At 50.3% G+C, this 26,288-nt stretch overlaps 1 protein-coding gene across 1 annotated transcript in view; it reads left to right on the forward strand.

The window, feature by feature from the left end:
• The first annotated feature begins 15,055 nt into the window (after nucleotides 1–15,055).
• Nucleotides 15,056–26,288, forward strand: part of LOC134958718 (mucin-2-like) — a 63,481-nt gene continuing 52,248 nt past the window's right edge. The window contains exons 1-2 of the mRNA XM_063941471.1: nucleotides 15,056–15,114; nucleotides 16,964–17,121. Coding sequence (XP_063797541.1) covers nucleotides 15,056–15,114; nucleotides 16,964–17,121 — 217 coding nt within the window. The remainder of the gene's footprint in view (nucleotides 15,115–16,963; nucleotides 17,122–26,288) is intronic.

A 26,288-nucleotide genomic window follows, 5' to 3' on the forward strand; every position in this document is an offset into this window, starting at 1 on the left:
ACGGCGGGGGAGAGTCGCTTCGAATTCCAGCTTGTATCCCTGAGATCCAATTTGTATAGCCCAGAAATCCACCTGTGAGCGAACCCACTGGCAGCTGAAGTTTCGGAGACGTGCCCCCACCGCACCTGGCTCCGCCTGTGGAGTCCCAACGTCATGCGGTGGACTTAGTGGAAGCAGGGGAGGACTTTTGTTCCTGGGAACTGGCTGCATGGTGCAGCTTCTTACCTCTACCCCTGCTTCTGGCAAGAAAGGATGCACCCCTGACCCTCTTGCCTTTTTGGGAACGAAAGGACTGCATTTGATAATACGGTGCTTTCTTAGGCTGTGAGGAAACCTGAGGCAAGAAAGTGGACTTTCCAGCTGTCGCTGTAGACACGAGGTCCGACAGACCGTCCCCAAACAATTCCTCACCCTTATAAGGCAAAACCTCCATGTGTTTTTTAGAATCAGCATCTCCTGTCCATTGCCGAGTCCATAAGACCCTCCTGGCAGAAATGGATATAGCATTAATTCTAGAGCCCAGCAGGCAAATGTCCCTCTGAGCATCTCGCATATATAAGACGACGTCTTTGATATGGCCCAGGGTTAGCAAAACAGTATCTCTGTCGAGGGAATCTATGTCGTCTAACAGAGTATCTGTCCACGCTGCTACAGCACTACACATCCAGGCTGAAGCAATAGCAGGTCTCAGTCGAGTACCAGAGTGTGTATACACTGACTTCAGGATAGCTTCCTGCTTTCTATCCGCAGGCTCCTTTAGGGCGGCCGTATCCTGAGACGGCAGGGCCACCTTTTTAGATAAGCGTGTCAGCGCCTTGTCCACCCTAGGGGATGTTTCCCAACGTAACCTGTCCGTTGGCGGGAAAGGGTACGCCATCAGTAACCTCTTAGAAATCACTAATTTCTTATTAGGGGAACTCCACGCTTCTTCACACAATTCATTTAATTCATCAGATGGGGGAAAAGTCACTGGCTGCTTTTTCTCCCCAAACATATAAACCCTCTTGGTATTAACCGGGTTACTCTCAGAAATGTGTAACACATCTTTCATTGCAATAATCATGTATCGGATGGCCTTGGTCATTTTAGACTGTAAATGTGCCTCATCATCGTCGACACTGGAGTCGGACTCCGTGTCGACATCTGTGTCAACCATCTGAGATAGAGGGCGTTTATGAGCCCCTGACGGTTTCTGAGTTGCCTGGGCAGGCACGGGCTGAGACCCCGGTTGTCCCAAGGCTGCAGCGTCATCAAACCTTTTATGTAAGGAGTTTACATTGTCATTTAAGACCTTCCACATATCCATCCAATCAGGTGTCGGCCTCGACGGGGGCGATACCAAACTTATCTGCCCTTGCTCCGCCTCCACGTAACCTTCCTCATCAAACATGTCGACACAGCCGTACCGACACACCGCACACACACAGGGAATGCTCAGACTGAGGACAGGACCCCACAAAGTCCTTTGGGGAGACAGAGAGAGAGTATGCCAGCACACACCACAGCGCTATATAACACAGGGATTTTCACTGCTAATAAGTGATATACCCAATAGCTGCTTTTTTTTTTTTTGTATTCTTTGCGCCTAAATTTATGTGCCCCCCCCCCCTCTCTTTTTAACCCGTCTTGTACCTGGATACTGCAGGGGAGAGCCTGGGGAGCTGCTTCCAGCTGAGCTGTGAAGAAAAAATGGTGCTGGTGTGCTGAGGAAGAAGGCCCCGCCCCCTCAGTGGCGGGCTTCTGTCCCGCTTTCAGTGTAAAATAATGGCGGGGGGTTTTACATATATACAGTGCTAGACTGTATATATGTATTTTTATGCTAAAGGTACTTCAATTGCAGCCCAGGGCGCCCCCCCCCCCCCCCCAGCGCCCTGCACCCTACAGTGACCGCAGTGTGTAAGTGTGCTGGGAGCAATGGCGCACAGCTGCGGTGCTGTGCGCTACCTTAATGAAGACAGGAGTCTTCAGCCGCCGATTTCGTCGTCTTCTAGCTTCTGTTCTTCTGGCTCTGCAAGGGGGACGGCGGCGCGGCTCCGGGAACGGACGATCGAGGACAGGTGCCTGTGTTCGAACCCTCTGGAGCTAATGGTGTCCAGTAGCCTAAGAAGCACAAGCTAGCTGCAAGCAGGTAGGTTTGCTTCTCTCCCCTTAGTCCCACGTAGCAGTGAGTCTGTTGCCAGCAGAAGCTCCAGCAGAAGCTCACTGAAAATAAAAAACCTAATAAATGCTTTCTTTACTAGTAAGCTCAGGAGAGCCCACTAGGAGCACCCAGCTCTGGCCGGGCACAGATTCTAACTGAGGTCTGGAGGAGGGGCATAGAGGGAGGAGCCAGTGCACACCAGATAGTACCTAATCTTTTCTTTAGAGTGCCCAGTCTCCTGCAGAGCCCGTCTATTCCCCATGGTCTTTACGGAGTTCCCAGCATCCACTAGGACATCAGAGAAATAAAGCAGCCAGTATTTACCCTGCACAGAAACAAAATAACCCACCCAAACCTAACTCTCTCTGCACATGTTTTATCTGCCTCCCCTGCAGTGCACATGATTTTGCCCAACTGCTAAAAAATTTCGTGCTGCGATCAACTTGGAATTACCCCCCATGTTTGTAAGTGTAGCAAAAAGCAAGCAACTAGGCAACACCATAGGGGCCAATTCAGTAAGGTTAGCAAATTGTGCTAATCAGCAGAATTTGCTAACCATTAGCACGCTTGCTGGGGGCCGCCCAGCATGCTGACCAGCGCCTCCCCCCCGCTTCAAGCAGAAATTGTGAACAGCACGCAATTTCTGCTTGTTAGCAGAAATTAAGGATGACTCCTGCCGGCGCAGCTTAGCTGCGGCCGCAGGAGTACCGGCGTCATTTTTGTTGTCGCATCGGCTGCCGCTGCAGCTGCACCCGACACGACCACGTTCGCACATGGACAAAAGGTCGACAGGAACAAGGTCGACATGGAAAAAGGTAGACACGAGTTTTTTATGTTTTTTTGTGTCGTTTTCATCGTAGAGTGACGGGGAACCCCAATTAGTGCACCGCGTCCCCTCGCTTCGCTCGGCACAGATTACCATTCCAATCGTAGTCCACATGGATCGTTAAGTATAAAAAGGTTCCAAAAAAATCATGAAAAACTCATGTCGACCTTTTTCCATGTCGACCTTGTTCCTGTCGACCTTTTGTCCAGGTCGATCTTTTGTCCATGTCAACCTAAGGTGTGTCGACCAGTTGGCGTCGACCTAAGGTGTCAACCTTTTTGTTGTCGACCTGGAGTCCGGATACCCTTGGGGGCGTGTCTAAACTTTAGAGCAGGGATGGGGAACCTTTGGCCCTCCAGCTGTTGTTGAACTACACGTCCCAGCATGCCCTGCAACAGTTTTAGCATGGGCAAATAACGAAACTGTAGCAGGGCATGCTAGTATGTATAGTTCAACTACAGCCGGAGGGCCAAAGGATCCCCATCACTGTTCTAAAGTTTATTGGATCTTCTTCTTTTTCTTCCTTCTTCCTTCTTCTTCTATCTTGTGAGTAGGATAATATATAGGAGTCTGTATAAATGTGTCTTCTAATTTAATAAGCTTATACATGTCATTCTGCAATACGGAATAAATCATAATTTCACAACGTGCCAGAACACAGCATTCGCTTACCGGTTCTGGCAGTGCTGGTCCTTGGGATCTGCAGCGGGGAGCGGGCAGGGAGTCCTCTGTGCCTGCTGCAGTAGCTTTCTTCCTGGCTGGCTTGCCCCCTCCGCAGTACAGGTGGCCGCGGCTCTCGTAGGGACACGTGAGTCACTCTGTTTAAAATGTAAAAAGACATAAACCTCCTATACTAAGAATAAAGACACGGAGACTTGAATTTGGCAGAAAATTGTTAGCTATTCATTGTAACCCTAACCACTAGAAAAACCTGTAAAAGAAAATATTAAATTAGCATATATTTAGTGATGAGCGGGTTCGGTTCGTCGGAATCCGAACCCCCCCGAACTTCACCCGTTTTACACGGTTCCGAGGCAGATTCGAATCTTCCTGCCTTGCTCGGTTAATCCGAGCACGCCCGAACGTCATCATCCCGCTGTCGGATTCTCGCAAGATTCGGATTCTATATAAGGAGCCGCGCGTAGCCGCAATTTTTCACTCGTGCATTGGAAATGATAGTGAGAGGACGTGGCTGGCGTCCTCTCAGTTTTATTCAGGTGGCTGCAAATATCTGTGCTCACTGCTTTATTGTGGGGACTGGAGACCAGCAGTATTATATAGGAGGAGTACAGTGCAGAGTTTTGCTGACCAGTGACCACCAGTATTATACGTTCTCTGCCTGAAAAACGCTCCATATCTTTGTTCAGTGTGCTGCATATATCTGTGCTCACACTGCTTTATTGTGGGGACTGGGGACCAGCAGTATTATATAGGAGGAGTACAGTGCAGAGATTTGCTGACCAGTGACCACCAGTATACGTTGTCTGCCTGAAAAACGCTCCATATCTGTGCTCAGTGTGCTGTATATATCTGTGCTCACACTGCTTTATTGTGGGGACTAGGGACCAGCAGTATTATATAGGAGGAGTACAGTGCAGAGTTTTGCTGACCAGTGACCACCAGTATTATACGTTCTCTGCCTGAAAAACGCTCCATATCTGTGCTCAGTGTGCTGCATATATCTGTGCTCACACTGCTTTATTGTGGGGACTAGGGACCAGCAGTATTATATAGGAGGAGTACAGTGCAGAGTTTTGCTGACCAGTGACCACCAGTATTATACGTTCTCTGCCTGAAAAACGCTCCATATCTGTGCTCAGTGTGCTGCATATATCTGTGCTCACACTGCTTTATTGTGGGGACTAGGGACCAGCAGTATTATATAGGAGGAGTACAGTGCAGAGTTTTGCTGACCAGTGACCACCAGTATTATACGTTCTCTGCCTGAAAAACGCTCCATATCTGTGCTCAGTGTGCTGCATATATCTGTGCTCACACTGCTTTATTGTGGGGACTGGGGACCAGCAGTATTATATAGGAGTACACAGGGCCGGCGCTACCACTAGGCAGCTTTAGGCAGCTGCCTATGGGCGGCGACCACTGGAGGGCGGCACCGCACACTGAATTAAAAATAAAACGGTTTCTTTATCACCCTGCTCGCCTCAGTTAAGCCAAGCTCCTCCTCTTTAAGAGATGAGTGTAAGAGCAGCAGGAGATGGTGTGGGTGCCCACCGAGTCTGTGTTCAATGTGAGTCAGTGAATTATGCATCGATTCCTTTCTAAACTGACTGTCACGACTGTCCTTACTCCTGTTACTGCAATCCTGCCCCCCCCTACCTCCGCCGATAGCATAGCACCCACCCGGCATAGATATATCTGCCCTGCATAGTGGAATGTTCAGACTGCCGCGGCTGCACCCACTGGGATTCTGCATCTTGTAACCCGCACCCCTCACTCTCCCCCCTGCGACTCTGCTCCAGCTGCCTGTTACCTGCACCCACTTGGCTCCAACTGGGCTCCTCATTTTGTAACCCGCATCCTCTCCTCCCTCCCCCTCCCCCCCCCCCACCGCGACTCTGCTCCCGCTGCCTGTTATGTGACCCGCATCCACTCCCCCCACCCCCCCACGACTCTGCTCCCGCTGCCTGTTACCTGCATCCAATTGGCTCCAACTGGGCTCCTCAGTTTGTAACCCGCATCCTCTCCCCCCCCCCCGCGACTCTGCTCCCGCTGCCTGTTACGTGACTTGCATTCACTGCCCCCCCTCACCCCCCCCCCCGACTCTGCTCCAGCTGCCTGTTACGCGACCCGCATCCATTGGCCCCCCTCCACCCCCGCGACTCTGCTCCCGCTGCTTGTTACGCGACCCGCATCCACTGCCCCCCCTCTCCCCCCCTCTCGACTCTGCTCCCGCTGCTTGTTACGCGACCCGCATCCACTGCCCCCCCCCCCCCCCGCGACTCTGCTCCCGCTGCCTGTTGCGCTGCAGTAATTTTAGCAGCCTGCAGCTCTGTATCTTCAGGGAAGAAGGGACAGACAGAGGAAAGTGTGCAGTCTCTCTCTGTCCTGTGCATGGGTCATCACAGCCTGTCTTTCCCATCAACAAAGCAAAAGACAGGCTGTATTATTTTTTTATTCTCCTGTTACCAATTCAATTTTAATATCAGGCTCTGGGTATATATATATATATAAAAATATATAGTGCTCGACTAAGCAACGCTACTATTACAAATCCGCTGCGGAGCGGCCGCGCTGGGAGTTCGAGAGGAACGACCCAGCTGCCGAGCTGCGGCACAATGTACGTCCTGTGTACGCGGGGTGACAGGGGCGATCTGACCGTGCTGGAGCTGGGCGTCTGTAGCTGGGTGCAGAGTGAAGCTGTGCCTGTAATACGCCGGACGCTGCCCAGCTACCTCTACACTGCTGCCCCTGCCTGGGTGAGAGTAGCACAAGGGCTCCTGGCGGGGTGCTGCTGATTTTATGTAGTGTGTGTCATATACTGTGCATCTTATTGTGTCATATTTTATATTGTGTGTGTCACTGCGTACGTTACTGTGTGTGTGTGTGTGTGTGTCACTGTAGAGGCTACTGTATAGGTTACTGTTGTGTCACTGCATAGGTTACTCAGTGTGCTATAATGTGAATTTGGCTCATACCGTGTGCTATAATGTGAATTTTGGCTCATACCGTGTGCTATAATGTGAATATTGGCTCATATCGTGTGCTATAATGTGAATTTCGGCTCATTCAGTGTGCTACAATGTGAATTTCGGCTCATACCGTGTGCTATACTGTGAATTTTGGCTCATATCGTGTGCTATAATGTGAATTTCGGCTCATTCTGTGTACTACAATGTGAATTTCGGCTCATTCCGTGTACTATAATGTGAATTTCGTCTCATTCTGTGTGCTATAATGTGAATTTCGGCTCATACCGTGTGCTATAATGTGAATTTTGGCTCATACTGTATGGTATAAGGTGAAAGGGGCACAGGTACTAGGTAGTAAAATGGGTCCTACTATTGTGATGCTTAATGTGTATAAGGGGTATACGGTGTGGTAAACTACACTGAAGGACACACACCCTTTTGAGTGGCTACACCCCTTTCCAGAGCACACGCGCACTAAATTACAACCTTCACTTTTCCATACCCCCACTTCAAAATTCCCACTTCGACCACTGTGTGTATATGTGTATTTATACTGTGTAGATAGATAGATAGATGGATATGGATAGATAGATATATATATATATATATATATATATAAAACGTGTGTGTGTGTGTGTGTGTGTGTGTGTGTGTGTGTGTGTGTGTGTGTGTGTATATGTATATAAATGTGTATATGTGTGTATATATATATATATATATATATATATATATAAATTCACAACAGAGGAGCACTCACCAGTCTTCAAAGCAGTTTTTCTTTATTTTCAATAGATCATGATGGAAAAGGGTATATCGACGTTTCGGTCCCAAGTGGGACCTTTGTCCCACTTGGGACCTTTGTCCCACTTGGGACCGAAACGTCGATACACCCTTTTCCATTATGATCTATTGAAAATAAAGAAAAACTGCTTTGAAGACTGGTGAGTGCTCCTCTGTTGTGAATTTACATTGGAAACTGATGGGTTATTATCTATCATTATATGGAAGTCACCCCAGCATACACTTAAAAGGTCAGAGTGTGGACTGCTTGGAAACTATATATATATATATATATATATATATACTCATCTACACAGTATATATAGCTGGGAGCAGGGCCGGATTATATGAAGGACAACAGGGATGGTTGCGGTGGGGGGGGTTATGGCTGAAGATTTGCCTAGGGTGCCAATAAACCTTGCACCAGCCCTGGGAGTACAGTGCAGAGTTTTGCTGACCAGTGACCACCAGTATTATACGTTGTCTGCCTGAAAAACGCTCCATATCTGTGCTCAGTGTGCTGCATATATCTGTGCTCACACTGCTTTATTGTGGGGACTGGGGACCAGCAGTATTATATAATAGGAGTACAGTGCAGAGTTTTGCTGACCAGTGACCACCAGTATTATACGTTCTCTGCCTGAAAAACGCTCCATATCTGTGCTCAGTGTGCTGCATATATCTGTGCTCACACTGCTTTATTGTGGGGACTAGGGACCAGCAGTATTATATAGGAGGAGTACAGTGCAGAGTTTTGCTGACCAGTGACCACCAGTATTATACGTTCTCTGCCTGAAAAACGCTCCATATCTGTGCTCAGTGTGCTGCATATATCTGTGCTCACACTGCTTTATTGTGGGGACTGGGGACCACCAGTATTATATAGTAGGAGTACAGTGCAGAGTTTTGCTGACCAGTGACCACCAGTATTATACGTTCTCTGCCTGAAAAACGCTCCATATCTGTGCTGCATTGTAGTATATAGTAGGACTACAGTGCATAATTTTGCTGACCACCAGTATATAATATATAGCAGTACGGTACAGTAGGCCACTGCTCTACCTACCTCTGTGTCGTCAAGTATACTATCCATCCATACCTGTGGTGCATTTCAGTTTTGCACAGTTTGCTGACCACCAGTATATAATATATAGCAGTACGGTACAGTAGGCCACTGCTCTACCTACCTCTGTGTCGTCAAGTATACTATCCATCCATACCTGTGGTGCATTTCAGTTGTGCGCAGTATATATACAGTAGTAGTAGGCCATTGCTATTGATACTGGCATATAATTCCACACATTAAAAAATGGAGAACAAAAATGTGGAGGGTAAAATAGGGAAAGATCAAGATCCACTTCCACCTCGTGCTGAAGCTGCTGCCACTAGTCATGGCCGAGACAACGAAATGCCATCAACGTCGTCTGCCAAGGCCGATGCCCAATGTCATAGTAGAGAGCATGTAAATTCAAAAAAACAAAAGTTCAGTAAAATGACCCAAAAATCAAAATTAAAAGCGTCTGAGGAGAAGCGTAAACTTGTCAATATGCCATTTACGACACGGAGTGGCAAGGAACGGCTGAGGCCCTGGCCTATGTTCATGGCTAGAGGTTCAGCTTCACATGAGGATGGAAGCACTCATCCTCTCGCTAGAAAACTGCAGTGCCATTCCTAGATGGGCCAGGTGTTTGTGTCGGTCACTTGGGTCGCTTAGCTTAGTCACACAGCTACCTCATTGCGCCTCTTTTTTTCTTTGCTTCATGTGCTGTTTGGGGACTAGGTTTTTGAAGTGCCATCCTGTCTGACACTGCAGTGCCACTCCTAGATGGGCCAGGTGTTTGTGTCGGCCACTTGGGTCGCTTAGCTTAGTCACACAGCTACCTCATTGCGCCTCTTTTTTATTTTGCTTCATGTGCTGTTTGGGGACTATTTTTTTGAAGTGCCATCCTGTCTGACACTGCAGTGCCACTCCTAGATGGGCCAGGTGTTTGTGTCGGCCACTTGGGTCGCTTAGCTTAGTCACACAGCTACCTCATTGCGCCTCTTTTTTTCTTTGCATCATGTGCTGTTTGGGGACTATTTTTTTTAAGTGCCATCCTGTCTGACACTGCAGTGCCACTCCTAGATGGGCCAGGTGTTTGTGTCGGCCACTTGGGTCGCTTAGCTTAGTCACACAGCTACCTCATTGCGCCTTTTTTTTTCTTTGCTTCATGTGCTGTTTGGGGACTATTTTTTTGAAGTGCCATCCTGTCTGACACTGCAGTGTCACTCCTAGATGGGCCAGGTGTTTGTGTCGGCCACTTGGGTCGCTTAGGTTATTCACACAGCTACCTCATTGCGCCTCTTTTTTTCTTTGCTTCATGTGCTGTTTGGGGACTATTTTTTTAAAGTGCCATCCTGTCTGACACTGCAGTGCCACTCCTAGATAGGCCAGGTGTTTGTGTCGGCCACTTGGGTCGCTTAGCTTAGTCATCCAGCGACCTCGGTGCAAATTTTAGGACTAAAAATAATATTGTGAGGTGTGAGGTGTTCAGAATAGACTGGAAATTAGTGGAAATTATGGTTATTGAGGTTAATAATACTATGACCCCCAAATTCTATGATTTAAGCTGTTTTTGAGGGGTTTTTGTAAAAAAACACCCGAATCCAAAACACACCTGAATCCGACAAAAAATTTTCAGGGAGGTTTTGCCAAAACGCGTCCGAATCCAAAACACGGCCGCGGAACCGAATCCAAAACCAAAACACCAAACCCGAAAAATTTCCGGTGCACATCACTACATATAATATTAACCGAATATGGTGGCAGAAAAAAGAACAGCTAAAAACCCACTGAAGATAACCTCAAAGACATTAAAACTAAAACAATCCTAATCTACCACAGAAACCATACATAGGTATCCAACTCAGACCTCCACGCTGACTACCCACCCTGATGAGTGATGACGCTGCCCCCTGTCGGGTGATCTAGCGGCCTTAAAAGTCAATGGAGGTGAGTGCACCTAAACCACACCAACACCGTAAAAACTGTGACTACCAAACCAGAACCTGCCGTTCTTTTCCGCCAAACAAATAGCCAACGAGAAAACCACTACTAACAACCTAAAGCCATAAAACTCCGTGCCTAATCAAACTAAAAACGGGATGGGAGGGCGGGAAGGCAAATTAAGGAAGAGACCCCTAATGCCCTATGCATCACCTATATATACTGGTCCCTCCCCTACCTATAATTGGCTGTAACCTGTCATGTCATTTTGGTCCACACCCATCACAGGAGGTTTAACTCTCTCCATTCCCATGTCTGTCATTCTGTTCTCCGGAATGCCTGAATGGTGACGTCACATTGGCGCCCAAATTTGAAGTCTACCTATATAAGGAAGTTCCGGGGGCTGTTCCTGTGCCAGATATAATCTCCCATCCCGTACTCCAGCGTTATATCCTTCGTGCTTCCCAGTGCTCTACCTGTGTGTGCCGCTCCTTGTTACTGCCTTCCCTGTGCCTGGTTCCTGCATAAAATGTGCTCCGTCCCTGGTTCCTGCCATCCTAGTGTCTGCTCCCTGTTCTAATTCCTTATCTCCCGTCCAGTTCCCACCCAATATGTTGTTTGTGTCTATTCGCTTTGCAGCGAATCTTCTAGTACCATCTCCAGAGCTTGCCAGCCTCTGTACTTAGGAACCCAGACAGAGGGCTGTGACCTGTGTGTTGGGTGCAACAAAGCCAAGGACCAATCCTAAGGTAATCCATCAATGAATTCAGACACATACAGTACCTTGGGCCTAATTCATGTTTGTACACAATGATAATATTCTTGCAGCGGAGCAATTATCGGCAGACTGCGCATGTGCTGCGATTGTAATGTGTATACAAGGTGCTGTTGCGATCCTGCTGTGATCTGGCTTGCAACGAGGAAAAGTGATTGTCAGGAAGTGGATAGGTTAATGGGGAGTGGTTGGAAAAACGCAGGTGTGTAATGGCCGTTTCCAGGGCGTGTATCTGCCGCCACCTGCGAGCTCGTATATGCAAAAACATGGCGCCTGCATCTGTACTGCCGTGTCCAGTCTGCGTAGCCATAGACCAACCCTTAGTCTTGATGTTCCTCTTTTTTGTGTGTAGGTTGCGAATGTGTACACAACTGAGAATAAGTTGCAATAGCTCTGGTGGGCATTTCTTTTCATTACTGGGCGACAGTTTTACTGGCTAACATTAACAGTTCCAGCCTGAAATATCGCAATTGCGTTTGCATGTGCTCACAAACATGAATGACGCCCATTATCCTGAACATCACAGGTGTACAAAATTCCAACACAGGAGGATTCATTATGTAATACTGATGACCAGGATGCTAGTAAGCCTCATGCGGGCTCGCTGTGCTTGCCACGCTGCGGGCACGGTGGCTCGCTGCACTCGTGGACACCCATAGAGGGAGAAAAACCTGTGGTGCCGGGATTCCGGCGCCAGCATTGTAGCGCTGTGCGGGATCCCGGTGTCGGAATTTTGATTGCCGGGATCCCATGCGGCAGGTTCTTCACTGCTTCCCATACAGGATATGGCCAAATGCCTACTTTACTTACACCCTACTGAAACACATATCTGACTTAATAGACATACAATCAACTGTAAGGGGGCAATTCAATTACTCACGTGGCTCCTTGTGGTGCAAGTAACTGCGCCTTTATACCACAGTAACAGTGCCTCTGGTCTCAAGGTCTTTTGTTTGCAGTCCCATTGTCACAGTGCACCAGCACCCGGTGCTCACTTAATGGGTCTGGATGCACTCTTCTGCGGGAGATAATGGCGCCCAGTGCTGTAGCTGTTCTGGCCGGTGTCTCCTCTCTCCTGCTTCAGCTTCTCAAGTGTCAGGTGGCTACGGCTCACATAGGGGTGCACCTAAATGTGACATCACGTTTGGCACCAGATTTGAATCTTCTTCTATAACAGGGAATTCCTAGCCACATACATGCGCCAGAGTATAAGCTCCCAAACCTTATTCTAACATTCAGCCTTGTGCTACCAGTGCTCTCTTTGTGACGATCCTGTCTCCATGTGCTGGTTCCTTTCTCCCATGCTCCGTTCCCGATTCCTGTCTCCCTGTGCTTGTTCCTGTCTCCCATGCTCCGTTCTTGGTTCCTGTCTCCTGTGCTTTATTCCTGGTTCCTGTCTCCTGTGCTTGTTCCTGTCTCTTGTGCTCCGTTTTTGGTTCCTGTCTCCTGTGCTCTGTACCTGGTTCCTGTCACCCATGCTCCCTTCTGTCTCCCATGCTCCGTACATGGTTCCTGTCTCCTGTGCGCCATACCTGGTTCCTGTCTCCCATGCTCCGTTCCTGGTTCCTGTCTCCCATGCTCCGTTCCTGGTTTCTGTCTCCCATGCTTCGTTCCTGGTTCCTGTCTCCCATGCTCTGTTCCTGTCTCCATGCTCTGTTCCTGGTTCCTGTCTCCCATGCTCTGTTCCTGGTTCCTGTCTCCATGCTCTGTTCCTGGTTCCTGTCTCCCATGCTCCGTTCCTGGTTCCTGTCTCCCATGCTCCGTTCCTGGTTCCTGTCTCCCATGCTCCGTTCCTGGTTTCTGTCTCCCATGCTTCGTTCCTGGTTCCTGTCTCCCATGCTCTGTTCCTGGTTCCTGTCTCCCATGCTCTGTTCCTGTCTCCCATGCTCCGTTCCTGGTTCCTGTCTCCCATGCTCTGTTCCTGGTTCCTGTCTCCCATGCTTCGTTCCTGGTTCCTGTCTCCCATGCTTTGTTCCTGGTTCCTGTCTCCCATGCTCTGTTCCTGGTTCCTGTCTCCCATGCTCTGTTCCTGGTTCCAGTCTCCCTTGCTCCGTACCTGGTTCCTGTCTCCCATGCTTTGTTCCTGGTTCCTGTCTCCCTTGCTCCATTCCTGGTCCCTGTCTCCCATGCTCCGTTCCTGGTCCTTGTCTCTCATGCTCCTTTCCTGGTCCCTGTCTCCCTTGCTCCGTACCTGGTTCCTGTCTCCCATGCTCTGTTCCTGGTCCCTGTCTCCCATGCTCTGTTCCTGGTTCCTGTCTGGTTCCTGTCTCCCATGCTTTGTTCCTGGTTCCTGTCTCCCATGCTCTGTTCCTGGTTCCTGTCTCCCTTGCTCCGTACCTGGTTCCTGTCTCCCATGCTCTGTTCCTGGTCCCTGTCTCCCATGCTCTGTTCCTGGTCCCTGTCTCTCATGCTCCTTTCCTGGTCCCTGTCTCCCATGCTCTGTTCCTGGTCCCTGTCTCCTATGCTCTGTTCCTGGTTCCTGTCTCCCATGCTCTGTTCCTGGTTCCTGTCTCCCATGCTTTGTTTCTGGTTCCTGTCTCCCTTGCTCCGTTCATTGTCCCTGTCTCCCATGCTTCTTTCCTGGTACCTGTCTCCCATGCTTTGTTCCTGGTTCCTGTCTCCCTTGCTCCATCCCTGGTTCCGGTCTCTCATGCTCCTTTCCTGGTCCCTGTCTCCCATGCTCTGTTCCTGGTACCTGTCTCCCATGCTCTGTTCCTGGTTCCTGTCTCCCATGCTTTGTTCCTGGTTCCTGTCTCCCTTGCTCCGTTCATTGTCCCTGTCTCCCATGCTTCTTTCCTGGTACCTGTCTCCCATGCTTTGTTCCTGGTTCCTGTCTCCCTTGCTCCATCCCTGGTTCCTGTCTCCCTTGCTCCATCCCTGGTTCCTGTCTCCCATGCTCCTTTCCTGGTTCTTGTCTCCCATGCTCCGTTCCTGGTCCCTGTCTCCCATGCTCCGTTCCTGGTTCCTGTCTCTCATGCTCCTTTCCTGGTCCCTGTCTCCCATGCACTGTTCCTGGTACCTGTCTCCCATGCTCTGTTCCTGGTTCCTGTCTCCCATGCTTTGTTCCTGGTTCCTGTCTCCCTTGCTCCGTTCATTGTCCCTGTCTCCCATGCTTCTTTCCTGGTACCTGTCTCCCATGCTTTGTTCCTGGTTCCTGTCTCCCTTGCTCCATCCCTGGTTCCTGTCTCCCTTGCTCCATCGCTGGTTCCTGTCTCCCATGCTCCTTTCCTGGTTCTTGTCTCCCATGCTCCGTTCCTGGTTCCTGTCTCCCATGCTTTGTTCCTGGTTCCTGTCTCCCTGTGCTTGTTCTTGTGTCCCATGCTCCGTTCCTGGTTCCTGTCTCCCATACTCCGTTCCTGGTTCCTCTCTCCTGTTCTTTGTTCCTGTCTCCTGTGCTCCGTACCTGGTACCTGTCTAATCATCCAGTTCCAATCCAGTCTGCTGTCCCTGTGTCTTACGCTTGTTGGTGTACTGCCAGTACCATCTCCAGTGCATACCAGCCACTGTACCTGGGAACCCAGACCAGAGTGTCGGGTGCAGGGAAGCCCAAACCTCCTTTCGGGGGATCCTAGTGAATATCACCGGCACGTTAGACTCTTCGCCTCTGTTCAGGGTCTCTGCCAATCCCAAGCTACGTGTTAGCATCCACTATCCATCCGTGAGTTGTAACGCCCATAGGGCTGTGTACAAAAATGCTTGAATCCTGGGCAATGCTGTCCGAGAATAGCAGTTAAGGACCCTAAACACTGGGCGATTTTAGCGATTTTAACAATTTTGTTTCACCAACAATTTTTGGCTACACACTGGACGATATAGATGGCCGATTTGGACGATATGACAGTACGTACATCTATATTGTCCAAATTGACTTGCATGTATAAACGAGGATAGATGAACGATGAACGACTGCGCGTCCATCTTTAAGCATTTGAGTTTTTCTCCTGCAGTAAAGGCTCCGTGAAGACTGTAAATCAAGCCGTGTTCTCGAATAGCTCAGTGGCACCATCAAGTGAAGTGCTGCAGAAAGACTTTAATAACCAAATACAGATGAATGGGGGAAGGATGGGAGACCTCGAGATCAGTCGTTCATCGCACGCACATTGGCCCTCATTCCGAGTTGGTCGCTCGGTATTTTTCATCGCATCGCAGTGAAAATCCGCTTAGTACGCATGCGCAATGTTCGCACTGCGACTGCGCCAAGTAACTTTACTATGAAGAAAGTATTTTTACTCACGGCTTTTTCTTCGCTCCGGCGAACGTAATGTGATTGACAGGAAATGGGTGTTACTGGGCGGAAACACGGCGTTTCAGGGGCGTGTGGCTGAAAACGCTACCGTTTCCGGAAAAAACGCAGGAGTGGCCGGAGAAACGGTGGGAGTGCCTGGGCGAACGCTGGGTGTGTTTGTGACGTCAACCAGGAACGACAAGCACTGAAATGATCGCACAGGCAGAGTAAGTCTGGAGCTACTCTGAAACTGCTAAGTAGTTAGTAATCGCATTATTGCGAATACATCGGTCGCAATTTTAAGAAGCTAAGATTCACTCCCAGTAGGCGGCGGCTTAGCGTGTGTAACTCTGCTAAATTCGCCTTGCGACCGATCAACTCGGAATGAGGGCCATTGTTCATTGTTGATGCATACACACTGACCAATGTGAACGATTTGTCATTCATTTTTGAATGATATTGTTCATATCTGTCATCATTATCGCCAAGTGTGTAGGGCCCTTTACACTTGACTTCAAATGCCAATGTTGAAACAATTTCAGAAAGTTAGTCATAACCATACATAACTCATACATAACTAATGTGCCCCCACATTCCGCTACACAATTGCAGCATAAGACAGTGGGCCTAATTCAGAGTTGATCGCAGCAGCAAATTTGTTATCAGTTTGCCAAAACCATGTGCACTGCAGGGGGGGCAGATGTAACATGTGCAGAGAGAGTTAGATATGGGTGGGGTGTGTTCAAACTGAAATCTAAATTGCAGTATAAAAATAAAGCAGCCAGTATTTACCCTGCACAGAAACAAAATAACCCACCAAATCTAACTCTTTCTGCACATGTTATATCTGCCCCACCTGCAGTGCACATGGTTTTGCCCAGCTGCTAACAAATTTGCTGCTGCGATCAACTCTGAATTACCCCCAATGTGCGTTTGGTCAACAGTTTGTGTGATGTGAAAAGTCTTTGCGAAAGTTTGCCTCTATAAGAGTAAAACATCCGTATGTAGGGGGTCATTACGACCCATTTGAACGATGCGGTTCATCGCAGCAGTTCGAACAGGTTGTAACTGCACATGCACGGTGGCCGCATTGTGCAGGCGTGTCGTTGCCCGCAGCCATGCCGCGTACGAAGAAAGCGGTCGCAGCGGCGACCGCAAGAAGGTTGACAGGAGGAAGGCTGGGCGTCAACTCACAGTTTTCCGGGCGTGGATATCCGAACGCAGGCGTGTCCAGGTGTTTGGAGGGCGGATGTCTGACGTCAATTCCGGGACCGTCATCGCTGGATCCATCACACAGGGTAAGTAACTGCAGGGCTGGTCTTGTTCTGTACAAAACTTTTTTAGCATAGCAGGGCTGCACAAGCGATCGCAGCCCTGCTGTGCTAAAATACACTCCCGAATAGGCGGTATCTAGTTGATCGCACGAGCAGCAAAAGTTGCTACGTGCGATCAACTCGGAATGACCCCCCGAAGTGTGAGTGCTAACACAAGGGTATGGACTGGGTAGCTTATTGTTGCAAGGGACTAAGAAACCAGTTACATATAATTACAACTTTAAGCATTTGTGTTTTTCTCCTGCAGTAAAGGCTCCGTGAAGACTGTAAATCAAGCCGCGTTCTCGAATAGCTCAGTGGCACCATCAAGTGAAGTGCTGCAGAAAGACTTTAATAACCAAATACAGATGAATGGGGGAAGGATGGGAGACCTCGAGATCCTTGCTCCTAATACCACAACTACAGGTGATTCACCAGGGTGCCTGAAACACATTACACTCAGCCCACCCTCCAGCTATAGTCCTATGGGCTGACAGAACATTGCCTATCCTTATCTGTCCTTGTTGCCTAGCCATCAGAGAAAGAGGTCTATATTATAGGAAAGGGCTCTGCTGGCACGTTGTGTCCTGGGGTCATAATGGTGTAATGTGCAATGTCATTGTGCCTGGTATGTGCAGACGTTACTGGGTACCGGGGAACCATGAGACTGGTAAGGGGGCTCACAGATATCTGCTGTTAAACATCCTAGTGACATTTGGTGGACCCGTTCATTCCAAGTAAAGCATTCGTTACCTCTAAACCCAATAAATAAAGACACGGAGACTTGAATTTGGCAGAAAAATTGCTAGCTATTTATTTGACCCTAACCATAGCAAACCTGTAAATGAAAACTTTGTTAAGATGCCGATACAGCCGGCATATGGTGGCAGCAAAAAGAACGGCTCTACTAACCTAAATTAACCGTAAAATACTAAAAATTCGAAACCATCCTAATTTTACTACAACTATCAAAAACCGGTAATAGGTGACAACTCCACCCCCACAGTGACTACCCACCGCTCCTGGGTGCCCTGCCGCTGCCTTCCCGGACGGGTGGTCAAGCGGCCAATAAGTCGATGGAGGTGAGTGCACCTAAACCAAATCAAACTGTAAATCACTACAGCTTACCATACAACCACCAACTGCCGTTCTTTTCCGCCAATAAATAGCCAACGATAAAACCAGCCAACAATTTAATGCCAAGGCACTCCGTGCCAGAAACCTTTACCAACAGGGCGGGAGGGCGGGAAGGCAATTTCACCAACAAGAGAGAGACAATATGTCTGTCCTTCCCTATATATACTAACCCTCCCCTTTTCCCAAAGGGCTGTACTTTCCTTCCAGCTAGGTCCACCCCTCACAAGATGTTTAACTCATTCCTTTCCTATGCTGTCAATTCTCTCTCCTAAACATCCTAGTGACATTTGGTGGACCCGTTCATTCCAAGTAAAGCATTCGTTACCTCTAAACCCAATAAATAAAGACACGGAGACTTGAATTTGGCAGAAAAATTGCTAGCTATTTATTTGACCCTAACCATAGCAAACCTGTAAATGAAAACTTTGTTAAGATGCCGATACAGCCGGCATATGGTGGCAGCAAAAAGAACGGCTCTACTAACCTAAATTAACCGTAAAATACTAAAAATTCGAAACCATCCTAATTTTACTACAACTATCAAAAACCGGTAATAGGTGACAACTCCACCCCCACAGTGACTACCCACCGCTCCTGGGTGCCCTGCCGCTGCCTTCCCGGACGGGTGGTCAAGCGGCCAATAAGTCGATGGAGGTGAGTGCACCTAAACCAAATCAAACTGTAAATCACTACAGCTTACCATACAACCACCAACTGCCGTTCTTTTCCGCCAACAGCGAAAGACTCCTTCCCAGAGTCTTCGCACCGCCACCATAACCTCACCCTAACTCCATCAACACTAGGAACAGATCCTCCAGGAAAAAACATCATCCCCTCATTGGATAGATGCACACCATCAGGCCGAAAAAGGTGACTTTGTCTCCGAACCGCATCCTAGGGTGGCGAACCACTTGGCCTCCGTGGGACAACCCACTTCGCCACCGCCCCATTCACCTTCTGCCTGGCCTCCTCAATTTCGCGACCGTCCGTCACACCTTGCCAACTCAACCTTGGCACCATCAAGAAGAACACCGATATATACAAGTGGTCCATTCCCCTTCTGCGTGGCCTCCTCAATTTCGCGACCGTCCGCCACACCTTGCCAACTCAACCTTGGCACCATCAAGGAGAACACCAATATACAACTGGTCCACTGCTGCGGCCAAAATTGCCAGATCCTGTATCATGGCCCACCGCATCTCCAAAGAAGTCCTCTTCCCCAGGTCGTTGCCACCTAAATGGACAACCAACACCCTAGGGCTAACATGCTTGCTGGCCTGACTCACTAGTCTACTTCTCCACTCCGTCCACATCATCCCTTGCCAACCAAGCCAACTAACTTCTCGAGCCCTAGGAAACATCTGTGCCCCCTGCGAGGCCAAAACTGGGCGGCCCAATACACATAAGAGTGGCCAACCACCAAAATAGGCAAGTCATCTTCCAACCAACCTGAAGAGGAGGAAAAGGGGGTAAAAGTGGTTTCTAATCATCTATACCATTGTTTAATTTACTGTATTAACCTGAAGGATCTGCCAAAAAGAAAAATTTTGCTGTCGTAAATTGCAGCAGTCTCGGCCTAGCCGATCTGCACGAGCAATCAGCCAAGTTGAAGCCTAACATGAACACACAAATGGGAAAGATGAAAATAAACAAAATGGGGGGGGGGGGGGGGGGGTAAAACATGTAATAACTCAGCTGGAGGTGAAAGCATAAAGACCTGCTGAGGGACTCTGATTAGAACAGATTAGCCGAATTGTGGATTAGAATTCAGTCCGTCAAGTCAGGCAAAAAATTGCAAAATAACTCCAGACCCCCGCTGCCGGCTCATGCCAGCAACGGCGAGTAGCTAATCCCTGAGTAGGATAAAAAGGGGAAGACAAACAAACGCACAACACCATAACGTACTGAACTGTAATAACATGATTAAACGACTGGAATTGACACACAAGTACGCGCGAGCTAACATCTCATGCAACGGGGCGCATATACTGTCTGTAACTTGACGACTTCCATCGCCCCATCGCCTGGATCTCAGCCATGTAAAATCCCGTCGCCGCAGCCGACGTCGCAGCCCCTATGCGGAAGGAATGCGTCCCGAACGCAGCGGGTGGAAGGCCCAAGCTCGCAAGACAGCGACCCAGCATCCCATGAAATAGATACTTCGTCACCGGCAGCCCGTCATAGTGCAGCGGCTATGACCCCCGACCGTCGGGTCGTACTGCCTCATATTGCACTGCCAACCTCACTGGGCAAATGCTCTCCTCAAGAGCCGGAACCAAGGTGACCCATTGACCTCTCCCCACTTGGTCCGTCTCAGAGCGCCGCAATCTGCAAAGCAAGGACTTCTCACCCACCACCACGTCCCCGACCAGCATGCGCAAATCCGCTCGCTTAGAAGGCGCTACCAGTTCTGAAACCCTAAAAGCCCCGTGGTAAGCCATTGAGCACGCCAAAATGAAGAACAACCGCAATTCGAAACATGGACGACGCGACACCTGTAACCGCCCTGATGACATCCAGCAACAAAGCCGCCTCAATGGGCATCCTCCTGTCAGCCGGCGTCTGCGCGACTCGCGCCCATCCTTTCATCGCCTTCAACAGAATCCCGCTCTTAGCCACGTCGGGGACGCCCTTTATTCTGCTGAAAACGAAATCCTGGCTAAGTACCGGGATACCACCGCTCTGGACCTAACCGAAGCATACAGCTGCCAAATAAAAGAAAACATCCTCCGATGCCCGCTCTTACCTTGCTGAATTCGTCCTTAAACAAACTCCTCCTACTCGCTCCAAGCTTGCGGCTTAAGCGTGGCTGGCGCGACTGACCGCAACGCAAGACCCTACAATCCGTCCCGATACCCTCCCAACATAACCGGGAAACTGAACACCATGTTCGTCGGCCTCCGGTGCCAACAAACAAATACTTTCCCACTGCCCTCGTGACAGAGCGTTGGAAATTCCATTATCCAGCCCAGGCACATGCTGCGCGCGGAACCACACGTTCCGATGTAGGCCTGCAAACGGCAAATGCCCCAGCACCCACAGAAACTACCAGCGACTTCGCCTCTGATTATTTATCGCATGCGCCACTGCCGGATTGTCACATCTAACCAAGATGCTGTGATGAGCCAGCCAATCGCCCCATACCTCCAGCGCCACCATAATGGGGAAAAGCTCCAGAAGCAAAAGGCCCTTCGTTAAACCTTCTCGATGCCATTCCGCCGGCCACGGAGGCCGCGCGCCAAGATCCCTCGAGATAGCAAGCGAATCCAGAGGCACCCGCTTCATTGGTGAACAGCTGCAACCTAGCGCTGCCTACTATAGTGGCCTGCCATATACACGCCCCGTTGAAGTCCTCCAGGAACGAGGCCCATACGGCCAAATCCCTCTTAATCTCTGAGGACAATTGCACGAAACGGTGTGGTCTGGCACACCCCGCAGTAGCCTTTTCTAGCTTCCGGCAGAAAACCCTCGCACATCGGGATTACGCGACAAGCAAAGTTCACCATGCCCAGCAGGGCTGCGCCTGCCGCAGTGTGACCTTACGCGACCCCTCAAACCGGCAACTAGCGTCGCGGAGCTTCGCCCCTTGTTCCGAGGCCGCCGACACAATCCTGCCACTGTGTCATCTCCATCAATGAAATACTCCGCCCCAATCCGGCAACCCATAAAACGGAGGTTCCACTGGGCCCGCACCGCACCTCGCTCGCACCAGACAAGCGAAACCAAAACGAACACCGGAAATAAAAATCTTGCATCCGCCCTATTTGGATAACAATCCAACCACCGGCCCATCGTCTCCAAATTAACTTGCGTTGGAGCTCTGCGGAGCGCTCCCGCCCTAGGCCTGTCTCGGGTAAGTTTGCTTACCCCGGGCCCCCTGACGACTGCCCTTGAAACAAGAGGAGGCTGGGTGGGATCCGCCACATTGCAAGCACGAGTGGCGAAAACGACTCTGCTTGCTGAAGGAATAGGCCGCGTTGTTAAACGCGAAACATTTCCCTGATGCGGCGGCTTGCCCCCCTGCACGGCGGCCGACCTACCTGGCTTGGCCGATCCGCCGTCTGCGCCGGACCCCGGGGCAGGCGACCCTGCGCGGTGCCCGTCCGCCTACGCGTTCCGTGGCTCCTTAGCCTGTTGCGAAGCCCGAGTGACCTTGAGCCAGACTTCCACGTCCTTACACCCAAAGTCCATGACTTGCAACCCGTCCTGCTTCTCCCTGAATTCCTGGACATATCGACGCCACTCGGAGCCCGAAGATGTGCGCTGTATGCCGTGTATGAGAGGCAGGTACCGAACTATGTTCATGCACTCGTCCGTTCTATCCTCCAGGTAACAAACCGCGAAGACCCAAAAAAAACAAACAAAAAACAGGCGAGCCAGTTATTGAAAGGTACGGAAGGCCTCGGCCCCGCTGCCCTTCTTTGCTGCCGCCGCCCTATACTCCCTCTTCGCATTCTTTGCCAAAAACAAACACAACAACAAAATCCCCCTTGGAAATCGTCCTACGGCAGCTATCCCTCAGCCCACGCATAACTGCCGTGTAGTCGCAGCGAACAACCCCGGGGAAATCACGGCGTTTCTTAGCCCTGCGAGCTTCCTTGCTCAGCCGCCTGCGCATACTCCGCCTCTTCTGCCATCCCGCCACCCTCTTGGCGAATTTCGTCGCCCGCTTCTTCGCCCCAGTCGTACTACTAACGTCAGCCGCCGGCGACGACAGAGAAGCCGAAAAGGAGGAAGAGGCAGAACTACGAGGACTAGAGCTCATGGAGGAGTCCGATACCGACCGTACCACCTCACCTGAAATCGCCGACTGCCCCGACACGGTATCCTTCGGCGTGGCAAAACCGACGTCGTCTTCTTCGGACTCCGCCATCTCCGCTTCACCGCGATCCCCTGCAGCAGAGAAAGGAGCGAAGGACCCAGAAGGCACTCGCGGCGTATGCCGAGCAACTCGTGAGGAGGGCGTTTCTGCCGCGCATCCCTGCCCGACCTGTCCGGGACAATGATCCAGGTCCGCATCGCCCGCCCAGAGCTCCCTGCAGGCGCGGGCAACCCGCTGCGCCGCCCGCACACCGGACGCACCTGCCACTGCCGGCGTGCTAGAGCTTGCAGCTACCCCCGGGGAGGCAGCCGCGGCCAGCGGCCACAAGGCCGCCGCCACCGTGGCCAATGCCGACGCCAGCGTTCCGGAGGGACCTGACCGCCCCAAAAACCCGGCGCCGGACACCGAGGGAACCCCAGCCGGGGTCCGCGTGCGCCTACCCGCAGGACGCCCGACAAACGGAATCTGGGGCCCCGACGCCTGCCGTCCCGTCTGCCTTGGCGGGGAAAAAGGGTGCGCCCCTGACCGACGGCGAACCCATCCCCCCCCCCAAACTTTGCCTCTATCGGAGGGCTGGAAGTAGGTGCCCTAGCTTCCTGAAGCTACACTCGCCCCCTCCCCCCGCAAACCGGAGCCACTCCGCCCGCTGGGAGGGAGCTGCGGCGAGACCGGTTAGCGGTCGCAGCAGCCCTGCGGCCACTTACCCATTCCTTGTCCCCGCACCTCCCCCACAAGCCGCTGGATTCCTGCTCTAGGGGAGTGACCTGTGGAGACAGAGAGACATACGGCGCCGCTGCGCGCGCACGAGCGCGAACGGCGCCAACCGACGTGAGCACGGGCTCGCGCGCACATCATGCGCGCGCCCCGAGTCTTCACCCCGCTAAATGCACCTTGAAATACTCTGCCCCCCCACTTATATCTGCTGCCTTTAACTTATTCCACCAAACATGCGGGGCGCTGCCTCCCCACCCTCCCCCGCCCCCCGCCGGACTCCGGCTGCAGGGAAGCGAGTTGGGGAGACAGGGAGGCTGGCGGCGCCGCTGCGCGCACTCGTGCGCGAGCGGTGCCGCCGGAAGCGAGCGTGGGTGCGCGCGCCCCTCGTGCGCGCGCCCCACCGCTTCACCGCCCGCGAGCTCCCGGCTGCCTGCACTTGTTGAACCGCCGCGCGAGGCCCAGTGACAGACCTCGCGCGGCTCTCAGCCGTCTCCCGCCTGGCCCCTCCATACCTCGCGCCTGCGAAAAGGACATAAAGGGAGCCGAGAGCGGCTCCAACGACGGGCGACACCCACCTTCATATGCCGCGCTCGGAGGTGAGGGCTGTGCCCTCCCACCTCCGGGCGGCCTGCCCGAACCTACGGCCTACCACCCGAGCCTGTGGAGGCCCCGGAGGACGGGGCCCCGTCCCCCAGGCCATCCACCCCTTCCCCGGGCCCAGCCCCACCGCCAGGTGCGCGGTGCCGGGCTGGGATCCCGGCGGAACGACGAGGGCGGGCTGTCATGGTAAAGAGAAAGGCTGAGGTGATCTATAGGAGAATCACATAGACATGCAGGGGAGAGCTCGCAGTTTCAATTAAATGTAAAAACGCAATCACATGTGGGAAGCCTGCTATGCAGCACTCACCCACACCAATAAAGGCAATTTCACCAACAAGAGAGAGACAATATGTCTGTCCTTCCCTATATATACTAACCCTCCCCTTTTCCCAAAGGGCTGTACTTTCCTTCCAGCTAGGTCCACCCCTCACAAGATGTTTAACTCATTCCTTTCCTATGCTGTCAATTCTCTCTCCTATAAGCATCAGGAAAGATTTCTTTGGATATTTGTATTTAATTCAATTTTATGTGAGCTTCCGAGAATCTTATCACCGTGACAACGCCCCCTGGTTAATGACTCACAGCACTGGGTATGCGTTCAGGATTCCCGGGATTGAAAAAATGGTCCGGGACTGGCAGACTCGGAGGAATCCAGGTTCCAAATCAGAGATCAGATCTAGGATTTCAGTGCAAAAGTGGTATTAATCTGGTGTTAAATTAATATAGTATGTAATGATAACTTGAGAAATAATTTATATTTGCCAGAGGGACTGTGTAACTTACTGCTTGGACCAGCGGCTACATAGAAACATAGAAACATAGAATTTGTCGGCAGATAGGAACCACTTGGCCCATCTAGTCTGCCCCTTTTTTTTTTTTTTTTTTTTATATTATTTTTATCTCTAACCTTGTTTGATCCTTATTTCTTTGTAAGGATATCCTTATGTCTATCCCATGCATGTTTAAATTGCTCTACTGTCTTAGCCTCTACCACCTCTGATGGGAGGCTATTCCACTTGTCCACTACCCTTTCTGTGAAGTAATTTTTCCGCAAATTTCCCCTGAACCTCCCCCCCTCCAGTCTCAGTGCATGTCCTCGTGTCCTATTGCTTCTCTTCATTTGGAGAATGTTTCCCTCCAGGACTTTGTTAAAACCCTTGATATATTTGAAAGTTTCTATCATGTCCCCCCTTTCCCTTCTCTGCTCCAAACTATACATATTGAGATTTCTCAGTCTTTCTGGGTATGTTTTGTGATGTAGGCCATGCACCATTTTAGTTGCCCTCCTTTGTACAGTTTCTAATGTATTAATATCCTTTTGAAGATATGGCCTCCAGAACTGAATACAGTATTCTAGATGAGGCCGTACCAATGACCTATACAGTGACATTATTACTTCTTTCTTTCTGCTGCTGATTCCTCTCCCAATGCAGCCAAGCATCTGACTAGCCTTCCTCATTGCCTTGTTACATTGCTTACCTGCCTTTAAGTCATCTGAAATAGTGACTCCTAGATCCCTTTCCTCCTCAGTAGTTTCCAGTATAGTGCCATTAATACTGTATTTAGCTTTAGGATTTTTGAGACCCAAGTGCATGATTTTGCATTTTTTGGCATTAAACTGTAATTGCCAGACTCTTGACCATTCCTCTAGTCTACCTAGATCCTCAATCATTTGTTTTACCCCACCTGGTGTGTCTACCCTGTTGCATACCTTTGTGTCATCTGCAAAAAGGCATACTTTCCCTTTAATGCCATTTGCAATGTCACCAATAAAGATATTAAAAAGCACTGGTCCAAGTACAGATCCCTGGGGTACTCCACTGGTAACATTTCCCTCCTGTGAATGCACTCCATTTACCACAACTCTCTGTTTTCTATCCTTCAACCAAGATCTTATCCATTCAATAATCCTAATATCCAATCCCAAACTTTCAAGTTTATTTAGCAGTCTGCGATGTGGAACTGTGTCAAAAGCCTTACTAAAGTCTAGATAAGCTATATCCATGGCTCCACCTTTATCCATCACTTTAGTCACACAATCAAAAAAGTCAATAAGATTTGTTTGATATGATCTCCCCCCAGTGAATCCATGCTGTTTGGGATCCAGTAAATTGCCGGATTTGAGATAATCTACAACTCTTTCTTTTAAGAGTGTTTCCATCAATTTCCCTACTACTGATGTAAGACTCACTGGTCTGTAGTTGTTTGCCTCTTCCTTGCTTCCACTTTTGTGCAGTGGGACTACGTTTGCTCTTTTCCAGTCCCCTGGAATTACTCCTGTAGCTAATGACTGGTTGAATAATTCTGTCAATGGTGCTAC

Source organism: Pseudophryne corroboree, chromosome 9, assembly GCF_028390025.1.
Source record: "Pseudophryne corroboree isolate aPseCor3 chromosome 9, aPseCor3.hap2, whole genome shotgun sequence".
NCBI lineage: Eukaryota > Metazoa > Chordata > Amphibia > Anura > Myobatrachidae > Pseudophryne > Pseudophryne corroboree.